Source organism: Saccopteryx leptura, chromosome 13, assembly GCF_036850995.1.
Source record: "Saccopteryx leptura isolate mSacLep1 chromosome 13, mSacLep1_pri_phased_curated, whole genome shotgun sequence".
In the NCBI taxonomy this organism is placed as follows: Eukaryota; Metazoa; Chordata; class Mammalia; order Chiroptera; family Emballonuridae; genus Saccopteryx; species Saccopteryx leptura.
The window spans coordinates 35,141,165-35,163,401 of record NC_089515.1 but is presented as its reverse complement, the minus strand read 5'-3'; the positions used below and the strand labels follow the sequence as shown (position 1 = coordinate 35,163,401).

Genomic DNA, 22,237 nt, shown 5'->3' with positions numbered 1-22,237 from the left:
TTACCCAATTATTCATTACATTTTCCAATCACGTTACATAACCAACCATTTTCATTGTTGTCACACTATTGTAAACCACATCAGCAAGTTAATACATAAAGCTTTTGCATTTCAAAAAACTAGACACTTTAGTAACAATATTACAAAGGTTTTAGCTTCAAAAATAACTGAAAATGAAAAAAATAAACTTTTAAAGAATTAGCATCATAAAATTAATTTATTCCAAGTAAAAATACAAAATAATATTATGACATTGACCAGATATGAAAGTCCCTCCCAGAATCAACTCTATTAATGATTGAGAAAGCACTCCTTAAAGAAAATACGAAATAAAATGAAAAATATGTAAATATGTTTAATTTTTTTCTTAGCAAAAAATCTTTCTAAAAATAACAATGAAAATTTGTCTCAGTACAAAGGCTACATTACTATTGAAAAAATACCAGCATGAAGAAAAGGTACATATTTGACAGTAGAAAAATGATTTTAGTGAATCACAATGTCTAAAGTTTGCAATGAAAATAAATCTGCAATAAAGATTTATGCCTTTTTTCTTTTCTTTTTTTTTTTCTATTTTTTATACAAACAGTACAAACAGTATTGCACATAACAACAAATAGTCGAGGTTAGGTTATAGCCTTCAAAAAATCGACTAGTTCAAGTGTCACATCAAGGAAAGGCCGCAACAGGGCCTGTGATACCCAGGGCCTCCCGGTCAAGTGGCAGGTCAGAACACCTCTGTGTTTTAAAAATAATGTTTTTGAAGGACCCTCTCTTTTAATATAACATTAACAACCTGGGGGCACATTTATTTACAAAACAAAAGGGAACATGTTATAATTTAATAAACTAAAAAAGTTCTCTTTAAAAAAATACAAACAGAAGAACTCTTTCACAATCCTGGTCAGTCGTGCACAATCAACGCTTGATTATAAATATACAAATGAAGGGAAAGTCGTCTCCACCACCTAATCACAACTTTCAGCACCAAAGGGAGGTTCGTTTCTGTAACCTATTCTTCATGACAACGTTTTTTTCGCTTTCACGTTAAGCTTTATGCTGTACAATCTTCCAGCTTTTTAAAAAAAATCTCAGTGTTATATTTTAGTACATGAAAGGGGTGCTTCTTCACAAAGTTTTGCTTCTTTCACATAATTAGGTAGATTTCTGTAGGTTAGATATGATCTTTAATATTATAGTTATAAAGCTCTAACTTCATTTTCAAAAAACACAAATAAGCATGAAAAAAATAAAGTTACCCATCTGTTAAATCATTTTTCTTGCAGAATTAAATTAATATATATTTTTCTGAATAAACTTACTTAGAAAATATCATTTTCTCTCCTATATTTTCAAAATTGAGGTATTGCAAAAGATCATGTCAGTCAGAAAGCATGCCTTTTTCCTTAAAAACAAACAAAAAAATCTTCAGCCAACTTTTGAAAACTGTCTAGAATACAAAAAGTAGTAGTGCATAACAAAATTTCTTGTACAGATGAAAAAAACCCACAAACATAGAAAAAACAAACAGAAAAACCACAGCTGGGCAGAGAAAAAGCAATTATTACCAAAAAGCCCAGAGGTAACCTCAAAAGGGGAGAATTCTAATAAGCATTTTTAATCCAGTAAAAAACTATTTTTGTTTTTCCTTTTTGAAAACAAACTGAAGTTTGAGAGCTGGTAATTGCAACAGAACACTGGAGAAATGAAACAGAACAGAACAAAAACCAAGCAATATTAACTTAAAACAGTACAAGGGCATCACAGCACATAAAACACAGCGATTTAAATCTGTTCTGCAGTGTCATATCCAGTCAGATTGTCCCCAGAATTCCAAAACATAGGAAGAAGATTTAAAAAAAAAAAATGTACATAGTCTCACAATCATTGTGTGTGTTTATATATTACTATCTGCAGCCCAAGAGTGAATGCTAAAAAAATGTCCACGGTAGTATTAGCAGGTCTTAATTCTATTCAAGCTTTACAGGATAAATCCAGGGAATTAAGTAGTTTCTCACCCAGACAACCAGCCCTGCCCAGGCCGTCTTATTTTGTACAGACATTTCTTTAGCATCACCATCGCACAACTTTCTTAAAATGTGCCTAGTTTGTCAATCTGACAACTTATCTCTATATATTGTATATATTCCTAGTGTTTGTAAGCTAAGATGAGCTCTTTGGTTTTCTGGACAAGGTCTGAAGCTATGTAAAATGGTGCAAGCACTAGGAGATTATAACTAAGAGCTCATGTATTAGTTAATAGTATGCCAGTTATGAACTGTCAAGTTCATTAATGTCTGACACAGAGGCTTTTAAACAGTTAAGTTTGATCACAGTTAGACATAATCACTTTACTATATAAAATAAATTGCACAATATATAACAGAGCACCGCAAAGTACTTCATCTACCATCCACAAATTTGCTGTAAGAGTATCCTATACCTAGGTTTGTAATATCGGTTGTAATATTGGTCATTCTGTTATGGGCTCTTCCTAATTTCAGAAGCATTCCATTTATTGAGGCATGCCTTCCTCTGGTCAATTACCAATTCTTTAAGTGAAAAAAAAAATTTACTTTTTTTTTTAAAAATCAGTATTTTATAGCTTATATAGATTCTTAATTTGTGCATTGTGGGAAGGTTTTATACTAGACATTGGATATAAAATTTATTGCATGCAGCAACCTGATTAAGTAAACATGCAGTCAGAAACAGTGACCTGTTGAAGCTTTCTGAAGTCTTTTCCGATCTCTTTTCGGCAGCTGATTCTATCCCTAAATCACAAAAGTGTGTTGTTGGGTTTGTTTTTTTCATTGATACCTTAGCCTGAATAGAGTATTATGGTATTAATAATACCATTTTAATAGCAGCAAAAGCTATTGCAGCATAAATTTACATAACACTAAAAAGATCTAACCAAAAATCCTCAGCAAAACAAAAATCAAACATGAAGGAAAAATAAAGAGTCAGCTCGTGAGGTACCCTTACATGTCAAAACGGAGAGCAACTAAAGGCTTATTTTCATTAAGGGTTATATCCTTACTCTAAATGACCCCAACTAGTGATTGCTGAATTGTTGTGAAGTTTTTGCTACATCTGCCACCTACTCACGAGGATTACCTTTGGTAAGTCTTCTCCTAGGGGCAACTCTCTAAGTTTCTGAAAATAAGTGCATGCTCCAGTTCAAAAACAATCGAAACAACAACAACAACACAACAACAACAAGAACAAACGAAAGAAATCACAGACATCAGCCTGATGGCCGCTGATGAGAATGGCAGTCTACGTCCTGTCACGGGGGACAGATCAGGTGTAAGAAATTAAGGTACCAAGCAGACGAAGGTGTGAATCAAAGTGCAAATCAGTACCGTTATACACTCTGCAATTTTGCATTACACTGGACATTGAGTTCAGTAATATGACTGTAAATAATAATAATAAAAAGACCCATTTCTTCTTTAAAAATCGAAAACGAATGCACAGATTTCCAGAACACTGTAAGCCCTGAGGCAGTGCCCTCTCTTCCCTCCTAGTTATCTGCTCCAGTACTTGTGGCTGGGTCTGCCCCCCGGCTCAGCTCCAGCGGAACGGGACGTGGCGGGGGCGGTCGCCTCCCTCCTTCACCAGCGGTTTGTGGAACTCCCGCCCGGCGCGGGAGTGTATGCTCGCCCAGCAGTATTCGCAGTAATACTGCAGACAGGTGACGTTGGCACAGAAGAACGGGGCAAACTTCCCACCACAGCGCGTGCCCTGGCACTCATCGCACATCTGATCATCCAGCACGTATGGCTTCACCTCCACCTGGACCCAGAGAGGAAAGACAGGAAAAAGGTTTAGCAAAGCTTCCTCGCATGTTTCCCTCCAGACTTGACAGTGTCGCTGAATGAACCGCTTAGGTGAGTTGCCCCCTGGGCCCCGGCGGGCGCGGGCGTGGGAAGGCGCTCCCTCCTTTCCTAGCCGCCCGCACATCTTACAGTGCAGGGGCTGTGAGCCGCAGTACCAGTTACCCCCCACACAGGTCTGCCTGTCAGATGGGTGATCAGCTGGGACGAGCCCAGTAGCAGGCCAATGAGGGTACCGACCTGGGGAACGGTCTGCAGGAGCCTGGCGAGCCCCACGGAGCTGGCAAGGCAGCTGGAGGGCGACACTGCCCTGAGGCTCTGGGCTTCTTGTTTTAATGACAAGGCTAACATCTCAGTGCTATACACAGCGGGCTGGGGGTGGGGGACTAGGGAGACTGAAGAAGTTACTATAGGCTCTGGCCGGTTGGCTCAGTGGTAGAGCGTTGGCCTGGCGTGCAGAGGTCCTGGGTTCGATTCCCGGCCAGGGCACACAGGAGAGGCGCCCATCTGCTTCTCCACCCCTCCCCCTCTCCTTCCTCTCTGTCTCTCTCTTCCCCTCCCGCAGCCGAGGCTCCATTGGAGCAAAGATGGCCCAGGCGCTGGGGATGGCTCCTTGACCTCTGCCCCAGGCGCTAGAGTGGCTCTGGTCACACAGAGCGACGCCCCGGAGGGGCAGAGCATCACCCCCTGGTGGGCGTGCATCCCAGTCAGGCACATGCGGGAGTCTGTCTGACTGTCTCTCCCCGTTTCCAGCTTCAGAAAAATACAAAAAAAAAAAAAAAAAAAAAAAAAAGAAGTTACTATAATAATTGAGGCTTTTTTATGTTTAGGACTTGACTACCTTACTCTCCCTGAATGACTGGGGGCTTCAATAGAGAACTTTCCATCACAGCCCCTCAGGCGACATGTTATTCGCTAAATGAAGCAAGCACGGGAAGAGTTACCGCTGCTTTCCCTCACATCCTCTTCCCCCAGAGCAGGGTTCTCAAACAGTTTGAAGTCGGGGTGCATTTAAAATCCTACAAATAATTGTAGGCACACTATATACAAATTTCTGAGAAATACGGTATAATAATGAAGTCAAATATTAAAGAAAAAAAAATAAAGTCCAAGCATGCTTTTATGGTAAATGAAATAAATATGACAAAATTAAATTCATTCTTACATTAAAAAACATTTTTATGTTACATTTTTTGAGTTATACGTTTTAGAATTTGTAAAAAAAAAGGGGGGGTTAAAAAATTAAAAAAAAACGACAAAAAAGTTATCTTTTTATATATATAGATACATTCTTAGTAAGATTTAGTAAATTTGGCAGCTCCCGGGGTGAATGTGTTAAGTTTTTTCATTCTTGTGTTGATGAGAAACAGGAGCCTGATGTGCCCTAGGATTTCTTCAATGTTTGGGCATATATTTGAAAGGCAAACTCTCATTTCCTCATCAATACATTGAAGAATTCCTCTTTTTACTCATAATTGTATTGAGTGCAGAAAACCCCCACCATACATATCATCTTAACTTGACACCAAACAAAGAAGAAACTTGCCTCCAGTCTTTCCCGGGAACATGGGGGTAGTGTAAACAATCCAGCACCACAGCTTAACAGCCTTTTGCAACCTAATCAGGCAAGTGAGGTGGGGGGTTGGACAGACTGTCAGCCTACAGCCAATTCCCCACACCTCTGTCCCCCAAAGATCTAAACTCCAAAAATCCTGTTGGTTTTTTGGTCTCCAACAGGCACATATTTCCTGGAATACCATAGGGTACACCTGGAAATCCTCTAAGGTGCAGCAGTGTGCCCTGGCGCACACTCTGAGAACCCCCGGTGCACCCTGAGAACCCCAGCGCACGCTCTGAGAACCCCCGGTGCACCCTGAGAACCCCCGGTGCACCCTGAGAACCCCCGGTGTACCCTGAGAACTCCGGCGCACGCTCTGAGAACCCCCAGCGCACGCTCTGAGAACCCTCGGTGCACACTCTGAGAACCCTCGGTGCACCCTGAGAACCCCTGGTGCACGCTCTGAGAACCCCCAGCGCACGCTCTGAGAATCCCCAGTGCACGCTCTGAGAACCCCCGGTGCACCCTGAGAACCCCCGGTGTACCCTGAGAACTCCGGCGCACGCTCTGAGAACCCCCGGTGCACCCTGAGAACCGCCGGTGCACCCTGAGAACCCCCGGTGTACCCTGAGAACTCCGGCGCACGCTCTGAGAACCAGAACCCCCAGCGCACGCTCTGAGAAACCTCGGTGCACCCTGAGAACCCCTGGTGCACGCTCTGAGAACCCCCGGCGCACGCTCTGAGAACCCTCGGTGCATCCTGAGAACTCCGGCGCACGCTCTGAGAACCCCCAGCGCACGCTCTGAGAACCCTCGGTGCACCCTGAGAACCCCCGGCGCACGCTCTGAGAACCCCCAGCGCACGCTCTGAGAACCCTCGGTGCACCCTGAGAACCCCTGGTGCACGCTCTGAGAACCCCCAGCGCACGCTCTGAGAACCCTCGGTGCACCCTGAGAACCCCTGGTGAACGCTCTGAGAACCCCCGGCGCACGCTCTGAGAACCCTCGGTGCACCCTGAGAACCCCTGGTGAACGCTCTGAGAACCCCCAGCGCACGCTCTGAGAACCCTCGGTGCACCCTGAGAACCCCTGGTGCACGCTCTGAGAACCCCTGGTGCACGCTCTGAGAACCCCCAGCGCACGCTCTGAGAACCCCTGGTGCACCCTGAGAACCCCCGGTGCACGCTCTGAGAACCCCCAGCGCACGCTCTGAGAACCCCCGGCGCACGCTCTGAGAACCCCCGGTGCACCCTGAGAACCCCCGGCGCACGCTCTGAGAACCCCCGGTGCACCCTGAGAACCCCCAGCGCACGCTCTGAGAACCCCTGGCGCACGCTCTGAGAACCCCCGGTGCACCCTGAGAACCCCCGGCGCACGCTCTGAGAACCCCCGGTGCACCCTGAGAACCCCTGGCGCGCGCGCTCCGAGAACCCCCGGAGCACGCTCTGAGAAGCACGGCCCTAGAAGCTCGGGAAAGGAACATCTTTAACATTTCATCACAATGGTGGCAAGTCTGGACCAAGGGCTCCTTCCCACACCGACTCCCAGAGCCATTCTAGCAGGACAATGACCGCCGGCCACTGGGGCTGTCGAGATGAGGACCCACAGTTGTTTTGTTTTTATTTTAAAATTGTTTTATTGATTGATTTTAGAGAGATGGGGGGGGCGAGGGGAGAGAAGAGAGAGAGAGAAGCATTCATTTGTTGTGCATTCACTGGTCATTTCCCATATGTGTCCTGAACAGAGATTAAACCCGCAACCTTAGTGTTTCAGGATGACACTCTACCGATTGGGCTAACTGGCCAGGGCCCAGACCCAGTGTTTTGATGTGACAATTTAGGCTGCCTCTGGATGCAGCCAGGAGGTCTGGCAGGGCACTAGGTGGGCAGGAAAGATGGGACTGCCTAGGATTAGACACTCTGCTTCCTGGTTCTCCCTCCCTTCTGAAGGCCCTTTGCTGGCCTCCTCTGGAGTGTGGGCTCTAGCCCGGATCCAGCCCGCAGGTCCACTGGCCAGCCAGATATTTCCACTTAGACGACCACTGAGCAGTCCTGGTTACTCAGGGGACAAGGCCTTTACTCTGGCTCTAGTTCCCTTCCTCCTACTTGCTCATCCTCAACCTGACCAGGTGGTAAGTGGGCTTCACCACAATCTCTCACCTTCACTTCTGCCTCATAATTAAAATGGGAGTGGGGTTCTGGGGTCATCTGCCTGGGTTCAAATCTAGTGAGTGGTCGTGCGACCCCAGGCAAGTTTCTCAGCTGCTCTGAGGCTCTGCTTTCTTGCCTGTACACTGGAGGAAAAGAGGAGCTCGTACTTACACGGTTCCTATGAGGGTTAAGTGAATGAAATCATATCAAGCACACAGAACAGTGCCCGGCACATCACAGGCACAGTTATTATTCCTACTGCTTCCTCCCTAGTCCAGGTCAACACAAGACACACCTGGATGTGTTCAGTATCAAAGGCCTCTGCACGGACCACCAGACTCCGGCCTTCCCTCGTTCAATTCTCCTGTACACATGTTGACATTTCAACAGTCTACTTAAACGTTATTCCTCTCCTGGTCGAAGCCAGATTCTCCACAGCCCAGCTTCCTTAGTAGAATAGGGTATTCCTTGTCTTCTATGGCTCAGTTATAAACCAGAGACTTCATGATTTGCCTTAATCTCTCTCCCAACCAATTCCCAACTCAGACTGTACCTGGTCCTTATTTTTACTTGCACTTTCTTCCCACGTTAAGTGTTCTTTAATGCCCAGCCAACCCAACAATTCCATGTGCTCAACAAAGCCCAGTCTTTCTTTTATTCTTCTTTCTTATGATAAAATAAACAATTTTAAAGTGAATAATAGTTCCAAACTATTTTCATCACCCCAACAGGAAACACTATCCCCCCTAAGCAATTACTCCACCTCTCCCTGGCAACAACCAGTCTGCTTTCTGTCTCTAAGGATGTACCTATTCTGGATAGTTTATGTAAATGGAATCACATAATACGTGACCTTTTGTCTCTGGCTTCTTGCTCTTACAATGTTTTGAGGTTCATCCACATCATAGCATACAGCATTGTTTCATTCCTCTTCATGACTGGATAAAACTCCTTTACACGTGTACATACACACAGCTTTTAGCCACTCATTCGCTGAGGAACGTCTGGGTTGTTTCCATCTTCTCACTATTGTGAATGGTGCTGCTATGAATGTATGTCTGTATTTTTGTTTGGACACCAGTGTTTACTTCTTTTGTATATGTACCTAGAAGTAGAATTGCTGGGCACATGACAATTCTAGGCTTAACTCTTTGTTCACTCTTAGAAGAACTGCCAAATTGTCTTCCACAGAGGCTACACCCTCTTCCACTCCCCCCAGCAGTGTGCCAGGGTTCTAATTTCTCCACACCTTCACCGACACTTGCTGGTTTCCACTCTGTGATTACTGCTGTCTTGGTAAGTGTGGGGAGGTACCTCACTATAGTTTTGAATTCCATGTCCCTACTGACTAATGACTTTGAGCATCTTTTCATATGCTTATTGGGCCTCGGCACACCTTCTCTGAAGAAAGATCTATTTCAAATATATATAGTCTACCAGAAAGTTCTGTCCGTTTCTATCACAAGTTTCGACATGTAAGCACATGTTTATTTGGCGCATGTGTGCCTCTCTATTTTTATCACTTAATGTATACATACTGACGTAGCAAATTAACTAGAACAAAGTTGATTCACATTAGTCTTATGTGTGAAGCGATAGTGTACCCATGGCTACTGATAAAGTTCATTTACGCCACTGTAATTTTTACGAATTTCAACAAGGAAGAAATGCTACAGAAGCATGTCTGTCGCATCCACCATATTCCCCAGACTTAGCACCCTCCGACTATCACTTGTTTTTGTCCTTAAAAAATTTTTTGAAGGGCAAAAAATTCAAAAATGAAGACGATATCAAACAAGCACTGGTTCAATTTTTCGCATCAAAAGATAAAACATTTTTCAAAAATGGGGTATACAAATTGCCCTCACACTGGCAAGAAATCATTAATAATACTGGCAATTATATTATTTAATAAAGTTTATTGATGGTAAGAAAAATTTGTATTTTGTTTTATTCAAAAAACGGACAGAACTTTCCGGTAGACCATATATATATATATATATATATATATATATATATATATATATATTTATATTTTTAAAAAAATATATATATATTTTTTTTTTTAGAGAGAGAGAGAGAAGATGATAGAGAGAAAGTGGGATAGAGTGGTAGCTTTACGGATGTGCCTTGACCAGGCAAGCCCGGGGTTTCGAACCAGCGACCTCAGCATTCCAGGTCAATGCTTTATCCACTGCTCCACCACAGGTCAGGCTATTTCAAGTCTTTTGCCCCCCCCCTTTTTTTTTTTTGTATTTTTCTGAAGTTGGAAATGGGGAGGCAGTCAGACAGACTCCCGCATGTGCCCGACAGGGATACACCCAGCACGCCCACCAGGGGGCGATGCTCTGCCCATCTGGGGCGTCGCTCTGTTGCAACCAGAGCCATTCTAGCACCTGAGGCAGAGGCCACAGAGCGATCCTCAGCGCCCGGGCCAACTTTGCTCCAATGGAGCCTTGGCTGCAGGAGGGGAAGAGAGAGACAGAGAGGAAGGAGAGGGGGAGGGGTGGAGAAGCAGATGGGCGCCTCTCCTGTGTGCCCTGGCTGGGAATTGAACCCAGGACTCCTGCACACCAGGCTGATGCTCTACCATTGAGCCAACCAGCCAGGGCCTCCTCTATACTTTTGAAGGTGCTCAAGTGCTTTAATGATTAAGAAGCTAAAGTATTTAGCCTGACCAGGCAGTGGTGCAGTGCATAGAGTGTCGGACTGGGATGCGGAGGACTCAGGTTCGAGACCCCAAGGTCACCAGCTTGAGTGTGGGCTCATCTGGTTTGAGCAAAGCTCACCAGCTTGGACCCAAGGTCGCTGGCTCAAGCAAGGGGTTACTCGGTCCGCTGAAGGCCCGCAGTCAAGGCACATATGAGAAAGCAATCAATGAACAACTAAGGTGTCGCACGCGCAACAAAAAACTAATGATTGATGCTTCTCATCTTTCCGTTCCTGTCTGTCTGTCCCTGTCTATCCTTCTCTCTCTGTTTAAAATAAAAAATAAAAAAAATATTTAAACTGCAGCTTTCTAAGTTATTAGATGGATTGAAGAGATGATAATCACTGCAGAGATCCTGATAGGGGTCTAAAAGGCCTGGTAGAAATATTTCAAAGCTCTGGAAAAAATAATTTAGAAAAATAAAGAATGAGAGAAAAGAAAGAAATTTTAGAATAGGTCTACAAGGATCTAATATATAAATTACAAAAGTTCCATCCAGAAGAGACTCTGGCCAGTGACTCAGTGGATAGAGCTTTACCCAGCGTATGATGTCCTGGGTTTGACTCCTCCCCCTCCCCTTTTCTCTCCCTCTTCCTCTCCCCACAGCCAGTGGCTTGACTGATTCCAGCGTGGTCTCAGGCACTGAGGATAGCTCCATTGGAGCGAATCAGCCTCAGGTGCTAAAAATAGCTCAATACTCATGCATCAGCCCTAGATGGGGTTGCCCAGGAGATCTCAGTCAGTTGGGGCACATGTGGGAGTCTGCTTATCTATCTGTCCTCCTCTCACCTAAAAAAAAACCAAAACAAACCCCCCCCCCAAAACCAAACAAACACAAAAAACAAATAGACAAGAAAAAAACCCCAACATTCCAGAAGAAGAAAAAGAAAGGAGAAAAGGTAAAAGTCCTGAACAGTATATCAAAAATACCACCAGGTCGTCAAAACTCACGAGAAAAAAATGTACCACCAGGCATATCCTGGCAAATCACAAGCTAAAACTTCTGAGCTCTAAAGGTAAGGAGCCCTGGCTGGGTGGTTCACTGGATCAAGCATTGACCTGGCACACTAAAGGTGGCAGGTTTGACCCCCAATCAGGACACATAGGAGAAGCAATCAATGAGTGCACAACTAAGTGAAACAACTAAGTAAAACAAGAAGTTGATGCTTCTTTTTCTCACTCTCCCTTTCCCTTCCCATACACTCTCACCCCAATTTCTTTTCTCAAATCAATGAAAAAAATAAAGTAAAATAAATTAAACTAGACTATGGTATATAATTTATTTTTTAAAATAAATAAAAGGAGAAAAAATGTCACATGCTTCCAAGTGAAAAGGGCTAGTTACTATCTCCTACAAAGGAGAGAAAGAAACCAACTGGTATCAGGCTTTTCACCTGCTACACTGGAAGCCAGAACACCAAGAAAGGCCGTCTACTAGGCTGAGAGAAAAAGAGATGCTCCAAAATCCTGCATCTACTCATGGTATCGTTTCTGCCTGACCAGGCGGTGGCGCAGTGAATAGAGTGTTGGACAGGGACGCAGAGGACCCAGGTTGGAGACCCTGAAGTCACCGGCTTGACTGCAGGCTCATCTGGCTTGAGTGTGGGCTCACCAGCTTGAGTGCGGGGTCACTAGCTTAAGTGTGGGATCATAGACATGACCCCATCGTTGCTGGCTTGAGCCCAAAGGTCGCTGGCTTGAACAAGGGGTCACTTGCTCTGCTGTAGCCCCTAGTCAAGGCACATATGAGAAAACAATCAATGAACAACTAAGGTGCTGCAATGAAGAACTGATGCTTCTCATCTTTCTCCCTTCCAGTCTGTCTGTCCCTATCTGTCCCTCTTTCTGTATGTCACAAAAATATATATATATCATTTCTCTGTCAAGAAGACTTGTAAGAAAATTAGTAGATTTATGATATTCTAAGAATAAAAATGAAGAAAATATTCTATTCACATTTGTAATAAAAATTATAAATTAGTGGTACCTTGAGATACATACGCACAGACCAACGTACAAAATTTTTCTTAAGATACGAGCTGCGACTCAGTTCGTATTTTTGTTGGAGATCCGAGCAAAATTCTGAGATATGAGCCGTGATTCGGAAAGCTGCCCTGCCGCTAGTTGGTGTGTTGGCGCACGGGTCCAGTATCAGCAGTTTGATATGAGTTGATTGACTTACGAGCTCCATTACAGAACAAATTAAATTCGTATCTCAAGGTTATCACTGTACTCAGAATGAATCAAACCATAAAGACACAGGACCTAGATGAAGAAATATTTAAATGTTAAAAAAAGAAAATAGGCCCTGGCCGGTTGGCTCAGTGGTAGAGCATCGGCCTGGCGTGCAGGAGTCCTGGGTTCGATTCCCGGCCAGGGCACACAGGAGAGGCGCCCATCTGCTTCTCCACCCCTCCCCCTCTCCTTCTTCTCTGTCTCTCTCTTCCCCTCCCACAGCCAAGGCTCCACTGGAGCAAGGTTGGCCCAGGCGCTGAGGATGGCTCTGTGGCCTCTGCCTCAGGCGCTAGAATGGCTCTGGTTGCAACAGAGCGACACCCCAGATGGGCAGAGCATTGCCCCCTGGTGGGCATGCCGGGTGGATCCCGGTTGGGCACATGCAGGAGTCTGTCTGACTGCCTCCCCATTTCCAACTTCAGAAAAATACAAAAATAAAATAAAATAATAATAATCTTCAAAAAAAGAGAAAAATCCCAATTAGGTCTATATATATATAAATTAAGGGTAGGGCAAAAGTTTCAAATAAGGACTTGAATCCTAGAAGCTTCAGAAGGAAATATACTAAAACATGTAAAAACAAAATACATTTATAAATGGCAAAAAATATTAGGAGAAAAGTCAATAGACAAATAATGAATTTAGGAAGAAAACTACAGATTATTACTTAAACTTTTTTCCCCCAGTTCTGACCAGATAGCTCAGCTGGTTAGAGCATCATCCTGAAGCACATCGATGTTTCTCTTTCTCTCTCTCCCTCTCTCTCCTCTGTCCCCCTTCCTTCTCTCTCTCTTAAAAAAAAATCAACTAAAACAATTTTTTCATGTTGATTTGAGAAAGAAAGACAAAGGAAGGGCGGGGTGTGGGAGGGAGACAAAGAGAAACATTAACTCGCTTCACTTAGTTGTTCCATTTAGTTGTGTACTCATTGATTGCTTCTCGTACAGGCCCTGACCAGGTGTCAAACCCACGACCTCTGGTGCACTGGTTGGTGCTTCATTTACTGAGCCACCCGGCCAGGGCAAATTACAGATTATTTTTTTCTAGCAAGAGAGAAGAGAGAGACAGACAGCGACAGACAAGAGGAGAGAAAGATGAGAAACAACTTGGCACCCTAGCTGTTCATTGATTGCTTTCTCATATGTGCCTTGACGGGGTTGGGGGGGACTCCAGCTGAGTCAGTGACCCCTTGCTCAAGCCAGCAATCTTGAGCTTAAGCCAGTGACCTTGGGCTTCAAGCCAGCAACCACGGGCTCATGTCTATGATCCCATGCTCAAGCTGGTGACTCTGTACTCAAGCCGGTGAGGCAGTGCTCAAACCAGATGAGCCTGTGCTCAAGCTGGCAACCTCGGGATTTCAAACCTGGGTCCTCAGCATCCCAGGTCAGGCTCTATCCACTGTGCCACTGCCTGGTCAGGCTAAATTATTTATATTCTACAAAGAAGTCTTAAAAACTGGCAAGAAAAAGATACAACACAGTAGAAAAATGAATAGAGAATAATTCATGAAAAAGTTTAAAGGCAGCCCTGGCCAGGTAGGTTCAGTTGGTTATTGTGTCATCCTGGTACACCAAGGTTGCAGGTTTGATTCCCAGCCAGGACATATACAAGAATCAACCAGTGAGGCCCTGGCCGGTTGGCTCAGTGGTAAAGCACTGGCCCTGCATATGGAAGTCCCGGGTTTGATTCCCAGCCAGGGCACATACCCTTCTCCCTCTCCTTCCTCTCAGTCTCTCTCTTCCCCTCCCGCAGCCAAGGCTCCATTGGAGCAAAGTTGGCCCGGGCGCTGGGGATGGCTTCATGGCCTCTGCCTCAGGTACTAGAATGGCTCCAGTTGCAGCAGAGCAACACCCCAGATGGGCCAAACATTGCCCCCTGGTGGACATGCCGGGTGGATCCCGGTTGGGCGCATGCGGGAGTCTGTCTGCCACTCCCCGCTTCTCACTTTGGAAAAATACAAAATAATAAAAATAAAAGAATCAACCAATGAATGCATAAATAAGTGGAACAACAAATCAATGTCTCTCTCTCGCTCTCTCTTTCCTCCTTAAAATCCATTTTAAAAAAACATGGAATTCAAAGGTAATCCACATGAAAAAATTTTCACACTGGTTACTAGTCAGGAAAAAGAAAATATCACTTTGTTCTTATCAATCTAGCAAACTTAAAAGAGGTGATAACTATTGTTTGCTAATAGAACTGTGACACTATGACATTTTATTTTTTTATTTTTATTTTTTTATAGATAAATTTTTATTAATTTTAATGGGGTGAGATCACTAAATCAGGGTACATATATTCAAAGAAAACATGTCCAGGTTATCTTATCATTCAATTATGTTGCATACCCATCGCCCAAAGTCAGGTTGTCCTCCGTCACCTTCTATCTAGTTTTCTTTGTGCCCCTCCCCCTCCCCGTCTCCCTTGCTCCCCCATAACCACCACACTCTTGTCCATGTCTCTTGGTCTCGTTTTTATGTCCCACCAATGTATGGAATCATGCAGTTCTTGTTTTTTTCTGATTTACTTATTTCACTCCGTATAATGTTATCAAGATCCCACCATTTTGTTGTAAATGATCCGATGTCATAATTTCTTATGGCTGAGTAGTATACCATAGTGCAGGGGTCCCCAAACTACGGCCCGCGGGCCACATGCGGCCCCCTGAGGCCATTTATCTGGCCCCCACCGCACTTCTGGAAGGGCACCTCTTTCATTGGTGGTCAGTGAGAGGAGCATAGTTCCCATTGAAATATTGGTCAGTTTGTTGATTTAAATTTACTTGTTCTTTATTTTAAATCTTGTATTTGTTCCCGTTTTGTTTTTTTACTTTAAAATAAGATATGTGCAGTGTGCATAGGAATTTGTTCATAGTTTTTTTTATAGTCCGGCCCTCCAACGGTCTGAGGGACAGTGAACTGGCCCCCTGTGTAAAAAGTTTGGGGACCCCTGCCATAGTGTATATGTGCCACATCTTCTTTATCCAGTTTTCTATTTTTTTTTTTACAGTGACTAAGGCCTTTAAGCAAACTCTTGGCCAATACAGCAAGAATCCATAAAAGAGTAGTGTCCTTAACATGTCCACCAAGTCCAAGTTGGCACTAACACTATGACATTTTAAAAAAGCAAATGAGCCCTGGCCGGTTGGCTCAGTGGTAGAGTGTCGGCCTGGAGTCCCAGGTTCAATTCCTGGCCAGGGCACACAGGAGAAGTGCCCATCTGCTTCTCCACCCCTCCCCCTCTCCTTCCTCTCTGTCTCTCTCTTCCCCTCCCGTGGCCATCTTCCCCTCCCATAGCCAAGGCTTCACTGGAGCAAAGTTTTCCCGGGTGCTGAGGATGGCTCTGTGGCCTCTGCCTCAGGCGCTAGAATGGCTCTGATTGCAGCAGAGCAATGCCCCAGATGGACAGAGTATAGCCCCCTGGTGGGCATGCCGGGTGGATCACGGTCAGGCGCATGCGGGAGTCTGACTGCCTCCCTGTTTCCAGCTTCGGAAAAATACAAAAAAAAAAAAAAGCGCAAATGAGCAAATTATTAAGATTAAAAATACATATATTCTTTGACCCAATAATCCCACTATTGGCTGTTATTAATGCTATAATCCCAATGCTTGCAAATATAACCACCAATATGAGTTCACATGTAAAGTATATTTAATGAAGAATTGACCATAGTGGCAAAAAAACTAGAAACAAAGTAAATATCCACCTACAGGAAAATGACTGACTAAAATGTGGTACATCTGCCCACCCCACCACGGACTATCATGCAGTCATGAAAAAGACTGAATTTGTGCTCCACTTGTTGATTCGGAAGATTTCCACAACATGGGGGTGTCAGGATCAAGTGGAATGGTGGGTATAAACTCCCACGGCAAACTGGAAAACACTTAACAAATGTAAGGTCAAGCTGTACATTCATTGGTGCTGAGATGAGAAAATGCAGTATGAACAGAAACTGCACCTTCTGCCTAGTCAGGCTTCCTGCTGAGCGTGGCAGGAAGCTCTGTGCCAGCCGAGGGGTTCTGAGGCCCCGTCAGCACGCCCTGCCGCACTGGTCATGAAGCTCCACCCCTGCTGCCTCTGGCCAGGGGCACCCGCGGGGCCTTACATCAGCTCCCTTAGGGAGTAACGAGTCCCTCCGAAGCTACTTCTCCAGAGAGCAGACAGGTTTCCTTTTTGGTGCTAAAACATCTTGAATTTTGATGTGTTTTTTTTTTATGGAAATCTTCCTAAAATGTAGTATTTATTCTGCGCCCTCTTAAGCAAGGGATATCATGAATGTACCTTAGAGTTGTGCTGGGTAATATAGCGCAGTTTTCTCTTCTTCTGTCACTCTTTTCAGAATCTGTCTGCTGTCCGTTCTAATACCTTTCACGGATCCTTTGGAAATCTGCAGCTTCCTAGCGTTTTCAGTTGGACCGAAAAGCTAGGTAATCAAGTTTGTTAAGACTTGCACATTAAAGCGTAGTAACCCCAAGTCATTAAGATTCTGAATGAAGCCAGAATGTAAAGGATGTGGCTTTCGGATTGCTGCGGTGCCTCAGAGGCCTTTCCTATAGATTTCCTGGGTGCTGCTTGCATTGCAGATGCGTGAGTGGTGCTGCCTGCAAACCGCATCCCGCCCCTCCACGCGAGGTGTGGGTCCATACAGTAGAGGCTTGCCCAAAAGACCCGACATACACCATCACTCAAAGTGATCCACAAATGCAGATGTGCGAGCTGGCCAGCACAGTCTCTCAAAGGGCAACCGCCACACAAGATCTCTGACGTAAATTTAAATCCACAAAGAGAAGTAGCTGCATAAAAGACAGTGGCAGCTAGGTGCTATAAGTTAAAAAAGAGTGTTTATTTTGGTTCAAATGGATTTACTTGTTTGACTAATATTTATGGAGTGCCTATTCCTTGAGAGGCACGATATTAAAAACTGAATTACAGAGGAGAACATGAAGGAATAGTTCTTCCCTAAAATAATTTATGGTCTATCTGAGAGTTTCTTGAAGGCATTCTCAAACCATTTGTTGTTTTCGCCATATTTTAATGCTATCTGTATTATTACGTAATTTTTTTGGTCTTTTTTTTTTTCCTCAAGTGAGAAGCAGGGAGGCAGAGAGACTCCGGCATGCACCCGACCAGGATCCACCCGGCATGCCCACCAGGGGGCGATGCTCTGCCCATCTGGGGCGTTGCTTCATTGCAACCAGAGCCATTCTAGCGCCTGAGGCAGAGGCCATGGAGCCATCCTCTGCTCCTGGGCCAACTTGGCTCCAACGGAGCCTTGGCTGCAGGAGGGGAAGAGAGAGATGGAGAGAAAGGAGAGGGGGAAGGGTGGAGAAGCAAATGGGCACTTCTCCTGTGTGCCCTGACCAGGAATCAAACCCAGGACTTCCACACGTCGGGCCGACGCTCTACAGCTGAGCCAACCAGCCAGGGCCTACATGATGTTTTACTTAACTATCCAGATTGATTTCATTTTCCCCAATACACAGATACATAATTATTAAAATACAAGTGGATTTCTCTGTTAACCACCTGCAGCATCCTTCAGCTATATGCCACTTTGGAGACACCAACGTACTGACCAACACTACCGTTAAAGTCCAAACAGTAGAGCTCTACACAGAGCCAATCCTATCACCAAACTGACCCTCTGCCCCAAGGGATCTGCAGGCACAGGCGATGAGAAGTTCCTGTAGAGAGACGCTTGAATTCATAGCACCCACCTAGTGGAGACCCCGGTGCCCTGGGACCCTGAGGAATATGCAGAACTCATTGATTACAGAAGCTGGTGACCATTAAGGACAAGGAGGACTTGTGTGGAACCCTGGATAAGTAGCTATATAAGATGGATAAAGAGAATAATATACTTAGAATGACACAGAAAAAGAAAGCTATACTTCAACAAAATTATCTCAATGCTGACATTGTTTTATTGCTTACAACCTAGAGGAAATATTTTTCTCTGTAGTCATTTTGGTTATCAGTCAGCAAAATGACCTCCCAGAGTAAATGAAGCAACGGCCAAACAGTTCTTGGTGGGAGAGAGGTGATACTTAGGGAGACCATAAACCATCCATTGTATAGAATTCCCTCTCATGGGCCTGACACACTGCAGTCAGGAGAAGGGAGGTATTAGCCAAAGTCAGGTACAGCTAAAGGTTATATAAAGGACACCTAGAGACTGGACCCTGCTGCAGTCTGCCCTTTGGTGACGGGAAATAAACACGGTAAGCCTGTCAGATACCTAGCCATCCCAAGGCAGGGAAATGGTGGCTGGAAGCCAAGACTTCAGATAACGGTGTAGGGGCGGCAGACTGAAAAAGCGGCCCCGGGGCGGCTGCAGCTGAGCAGGGATAATATGCGCAAAGGCCTGCCCAGAACTCGGCAGGGCCGTTTCTTATCTAGAGCAACATGCTTCTGGAAATAGAATTTTATTTGGCGTGCTCAAAGCTTTTAAATATAATGCGCTTCTAATCTTCTTGGTATGTATCACAGAGGGTATCTAGCCTTAAAACCACAGTAACCTTGTTACCATTCCCACCAAACGTGTCTTTCTCGCTGCTGAAGCCGCCCTCGGTGATACTAACAACGCCTAAACGTACATTTTTAGGTTTTCAATTGACTATGAGTTGGAACCTTACTGTTCAGAAAGCAGAGGACAGATGCCTAGGAAATTAAAGCAGCAACGTGAAGAGAACATTTCCTTAGCAACAAAGTTATCCACAACCTTCCAGATTTAGCAAACTCATAGTTACTAATTATAGAAGCAATCTGGGAGATGAAAAACACACAGGAAAAATGGTTTGGATTTCATTTTTTCACCTTTAGAAGGGTGGGACTTACTGTTCTTCATATTTTCAGGTGCTAGGGGCAGAAAGATTTAAAAATCACTCCTGTGCCTTCCCCAGTTTCAAATGTGCTCCTGTGTACTAATGCTGGCACCCCCACCAGAGACTCGCAGCACACAGAAGGTCTGTGAGTGCTGTGTGGCCTTCAGATAACTTCTGCATGAAACAGAGAAGGCCAGCTGACAGTATCCTGCCCAATCCACTGATGTGCCCTTAGCCTGGTTTCCTTCCATGCTAATTGGGAGTGAGGCTGAAGGTGAAGATCCAAATCAGCCCCAAACTGATTTCTAGTAGCAGAACAGTGTTATATCGTGGAGAACAAAGGGTAAGAAAGTCAGAAGTCTGTGTGAAATGCGTAACTGCCATTGCATGACTCCCTCCACCAAGGTGTAGAAGGGCCCAGCACTCTGACGCTGTCCATTAATTGGCTAAATCACAACCTCGCAGGCTTCAGTCTCCCCTACCCCACGAGAAGTTTGGACCAGTTCTTCCAAATAAGAATAAACACTTACCAAGAAATTGCTAATTGGGCCCTGGCCGGTTGGCTCAGCGGTGGAGTGTCGGCCTGGTGTGCGGGGGACCCAGGTTCGATTTCCGGCCAGGGCACATAGGAGAAGCGCCCATTTGCTTCTCTACCCCCTCCTTCCTTCCTCTCTGTCTCTCTCTTCCCCTCCTGTAGCCAGGGCTCCATTGGAGCAGGGATGGCCCGGGCGCTGGAGATGGCTCCTTGGCCTCTGCCCCAGGCGCTAGAGTGGCTCTGGTCGCCCCCTGGTGGGCAGAGCATCGCCCCTGGTGGGCGTGCCGGGTGGATCCCGGTCAGGCGCATGCGGGAGTCTGTCTGATTGTCTCTCCCCGTTTCCAGCTTCAGAAGGATACAAAAAAAAAAAAAAAAAAAGAAAAAAAGAAAAAGAAATTGCTAATTGACTGATAGCCCCTGACTTCTGGGGTTAAAGAACTTCCATGTCCTACTGAGACAACTATTTAAAAGGGGAGGTGATGGTCTTTTTCCCATCAGTAACCTCAAACAGCCTCTATACTTAAATACAAGCAGGGAGGAACATTTCATCACTCTAAAGGGTTCTCATATTGAAAATTACCCCAATTCCAAGAGAGAAAACATAAAAAGAAGGATCATCTCAGAAGAGATCAGAGCTCGAGACAGGGAAGGAGAGACAGGACAGAAAGTTCCTATGCCATTTAGAGAAGATGGCTATCTTTCTCACTTTCTTGAGATGACCCAAACTCCACTAAAAAAGCTATTTCTGGTCAAAGGCTCTGAGACTCCCAGTGCTTCAAAATAAGCTCAGGTAGGATTATATCTGACAATATTTGAACTCACTTCTGGGTGATGCTTCGTCTCAAAGGGTCAAATCAACCACCATAGCTATAGCTGGGAAGCTTTCAAGGCAGATCAGGGCAGGGGCCAATAACAGCAGCTAAATAAGAGGCCGGGTGGCGGGAGAACCAGACGAAGGCGAGGGGCAGACAGGTCTGGGAACAGGTCACCAGAACCCTCACTTCTTGTGCTAGTGAGTCATCTGATCTGTTCCAGCTGTGGCCAGGACAAAGCACAATATTATCTACACTTCTGTCAGTATGGTTACTGGGTCATATTAATCTTCATGCAGGCTAAAAATATAAAGCCTTTGATAGTCTTTAGCTAAAATTCAAGTCTAGTATGTTTCTAGTGGAGAGAGAGAGAGAGAGAGAGAGAGAAAAAAGATTAAATATGTGAAGTACCTGAAGTGCTTGCAAAAAAGGAGGTTATTCTAAAGAGTATGCTATTCAGAGCCAATGTGTGCTATGGCTCAGCTGTAGCTGTCACAACGTATCAGAAAGCCCCCTTAGCTAGCTGAGAGGCAGTCTCTCTGGGCCTCTGCAGTCAGCTAAAACAGAGGAAAGGATACATTATTTGTCAATGGTATATTGATTTCAAGACTATTTCCCCTTTTTATATAGAGACTGGTGCATTAGATAGATACAATGGAGAATCTCAGGTAATCAAAATACAAAAAAACTATTAATACTACCAGGACCATCAACCACATTTTCAATACCCCACCACGATGGATATGCAATGTCTGTGTCCCTACCCCCCACCTTCCTAGACAGAAAATATACGCCCAGCAATCCCAGTTCTGGGCATTTATACAAAAGAACCAAAATCAGGATCTCAAAGTGATATCTGCACTTTTTTTTTTTTTTTTTTTTTTTGTATTTTTCTGAAGCTGGAAACGGGGAGAGATAGTCAGACAGACTCCCGCATGCGCCCGACCGGGATCCACCCGGCACGCCCACCAGGGGGCGACGCTCTGCCCACCAGGGGGCGTCGCTCTGTCGTGACCAGAGCCACTCTAGCGCCTGGGGCAGAGGCCAAGGAGCCATCCCCAGCGCCCGGGCCATCTTTTTGCTCCAATGGAGCCTCGGCTGCGGGAGGGGAAGAGAGAGACAGAGAGGAAGGAGGGGGGGGAGTGGAGAAGCAGATGGGCGCTTCTCCTGTGTGCCCTGGCCGGGAATCGAACCCGGGACTTCTGCACGCCAGGCCGACGCTCTACTACTGAGCCAACCGGCCAGGGCTGATATCTGCACTATTATGTCCACCGCAGTATTCACAATAGCCGAGGTACAGAAGCAACCTAAATGTCCACTGACGAATGAACGGATAAAGAAGATGTGGTGTGCACATACAATGGAATTGTATTCAGCCTTAAAAAAAAAAAAAAGAAGGAAATTATGTCACATGTGGCAGCATTGATGAACAACCTTAAGGACATCGTGCTAAGTTAAATAAGCCGGTCATAAAGGACATGACTCTATTTCACGCAGTATCTAAACCCGTCACACCCACAGAAAGCAGAAAGTGGACTGGCGGCTGCCAGGGTCTTGGGGAGGGGAAG

The 22,237-nt window shown here is 45.0% G+C and overlaps 1 protein-coding gene across 9 annotated transcripts in view; it reads right to left on the bottom strand.

Moving 5' to 3' along the window:
* Positions 1 to 531: 531 nt before the first annotated feature.
* Positions 532 to 22,237, bottom strand: part of CPEB3 (cytoplasmic polyadenylation element binding protein 3) — a 221,763-nt gene continuing 200,057 nt past the window's right edge. For all 9 annotated transcript variants that reach the window (XM_066355676.1, XM_066355678.1, XM_066355675.1 and 6 more), the window contains one exon: positions 532 to 3,801. In XM_066355676.1, coding sequence (XP_066211773.1) covers positions 3,574 to 3,801 — 228 coding nt within the window. In that variant the 3' untranslated portion in view covers positions 532 to 3,573. The remainder of the gene's footprint in view (positions 3,802 to 22,237) is intronic.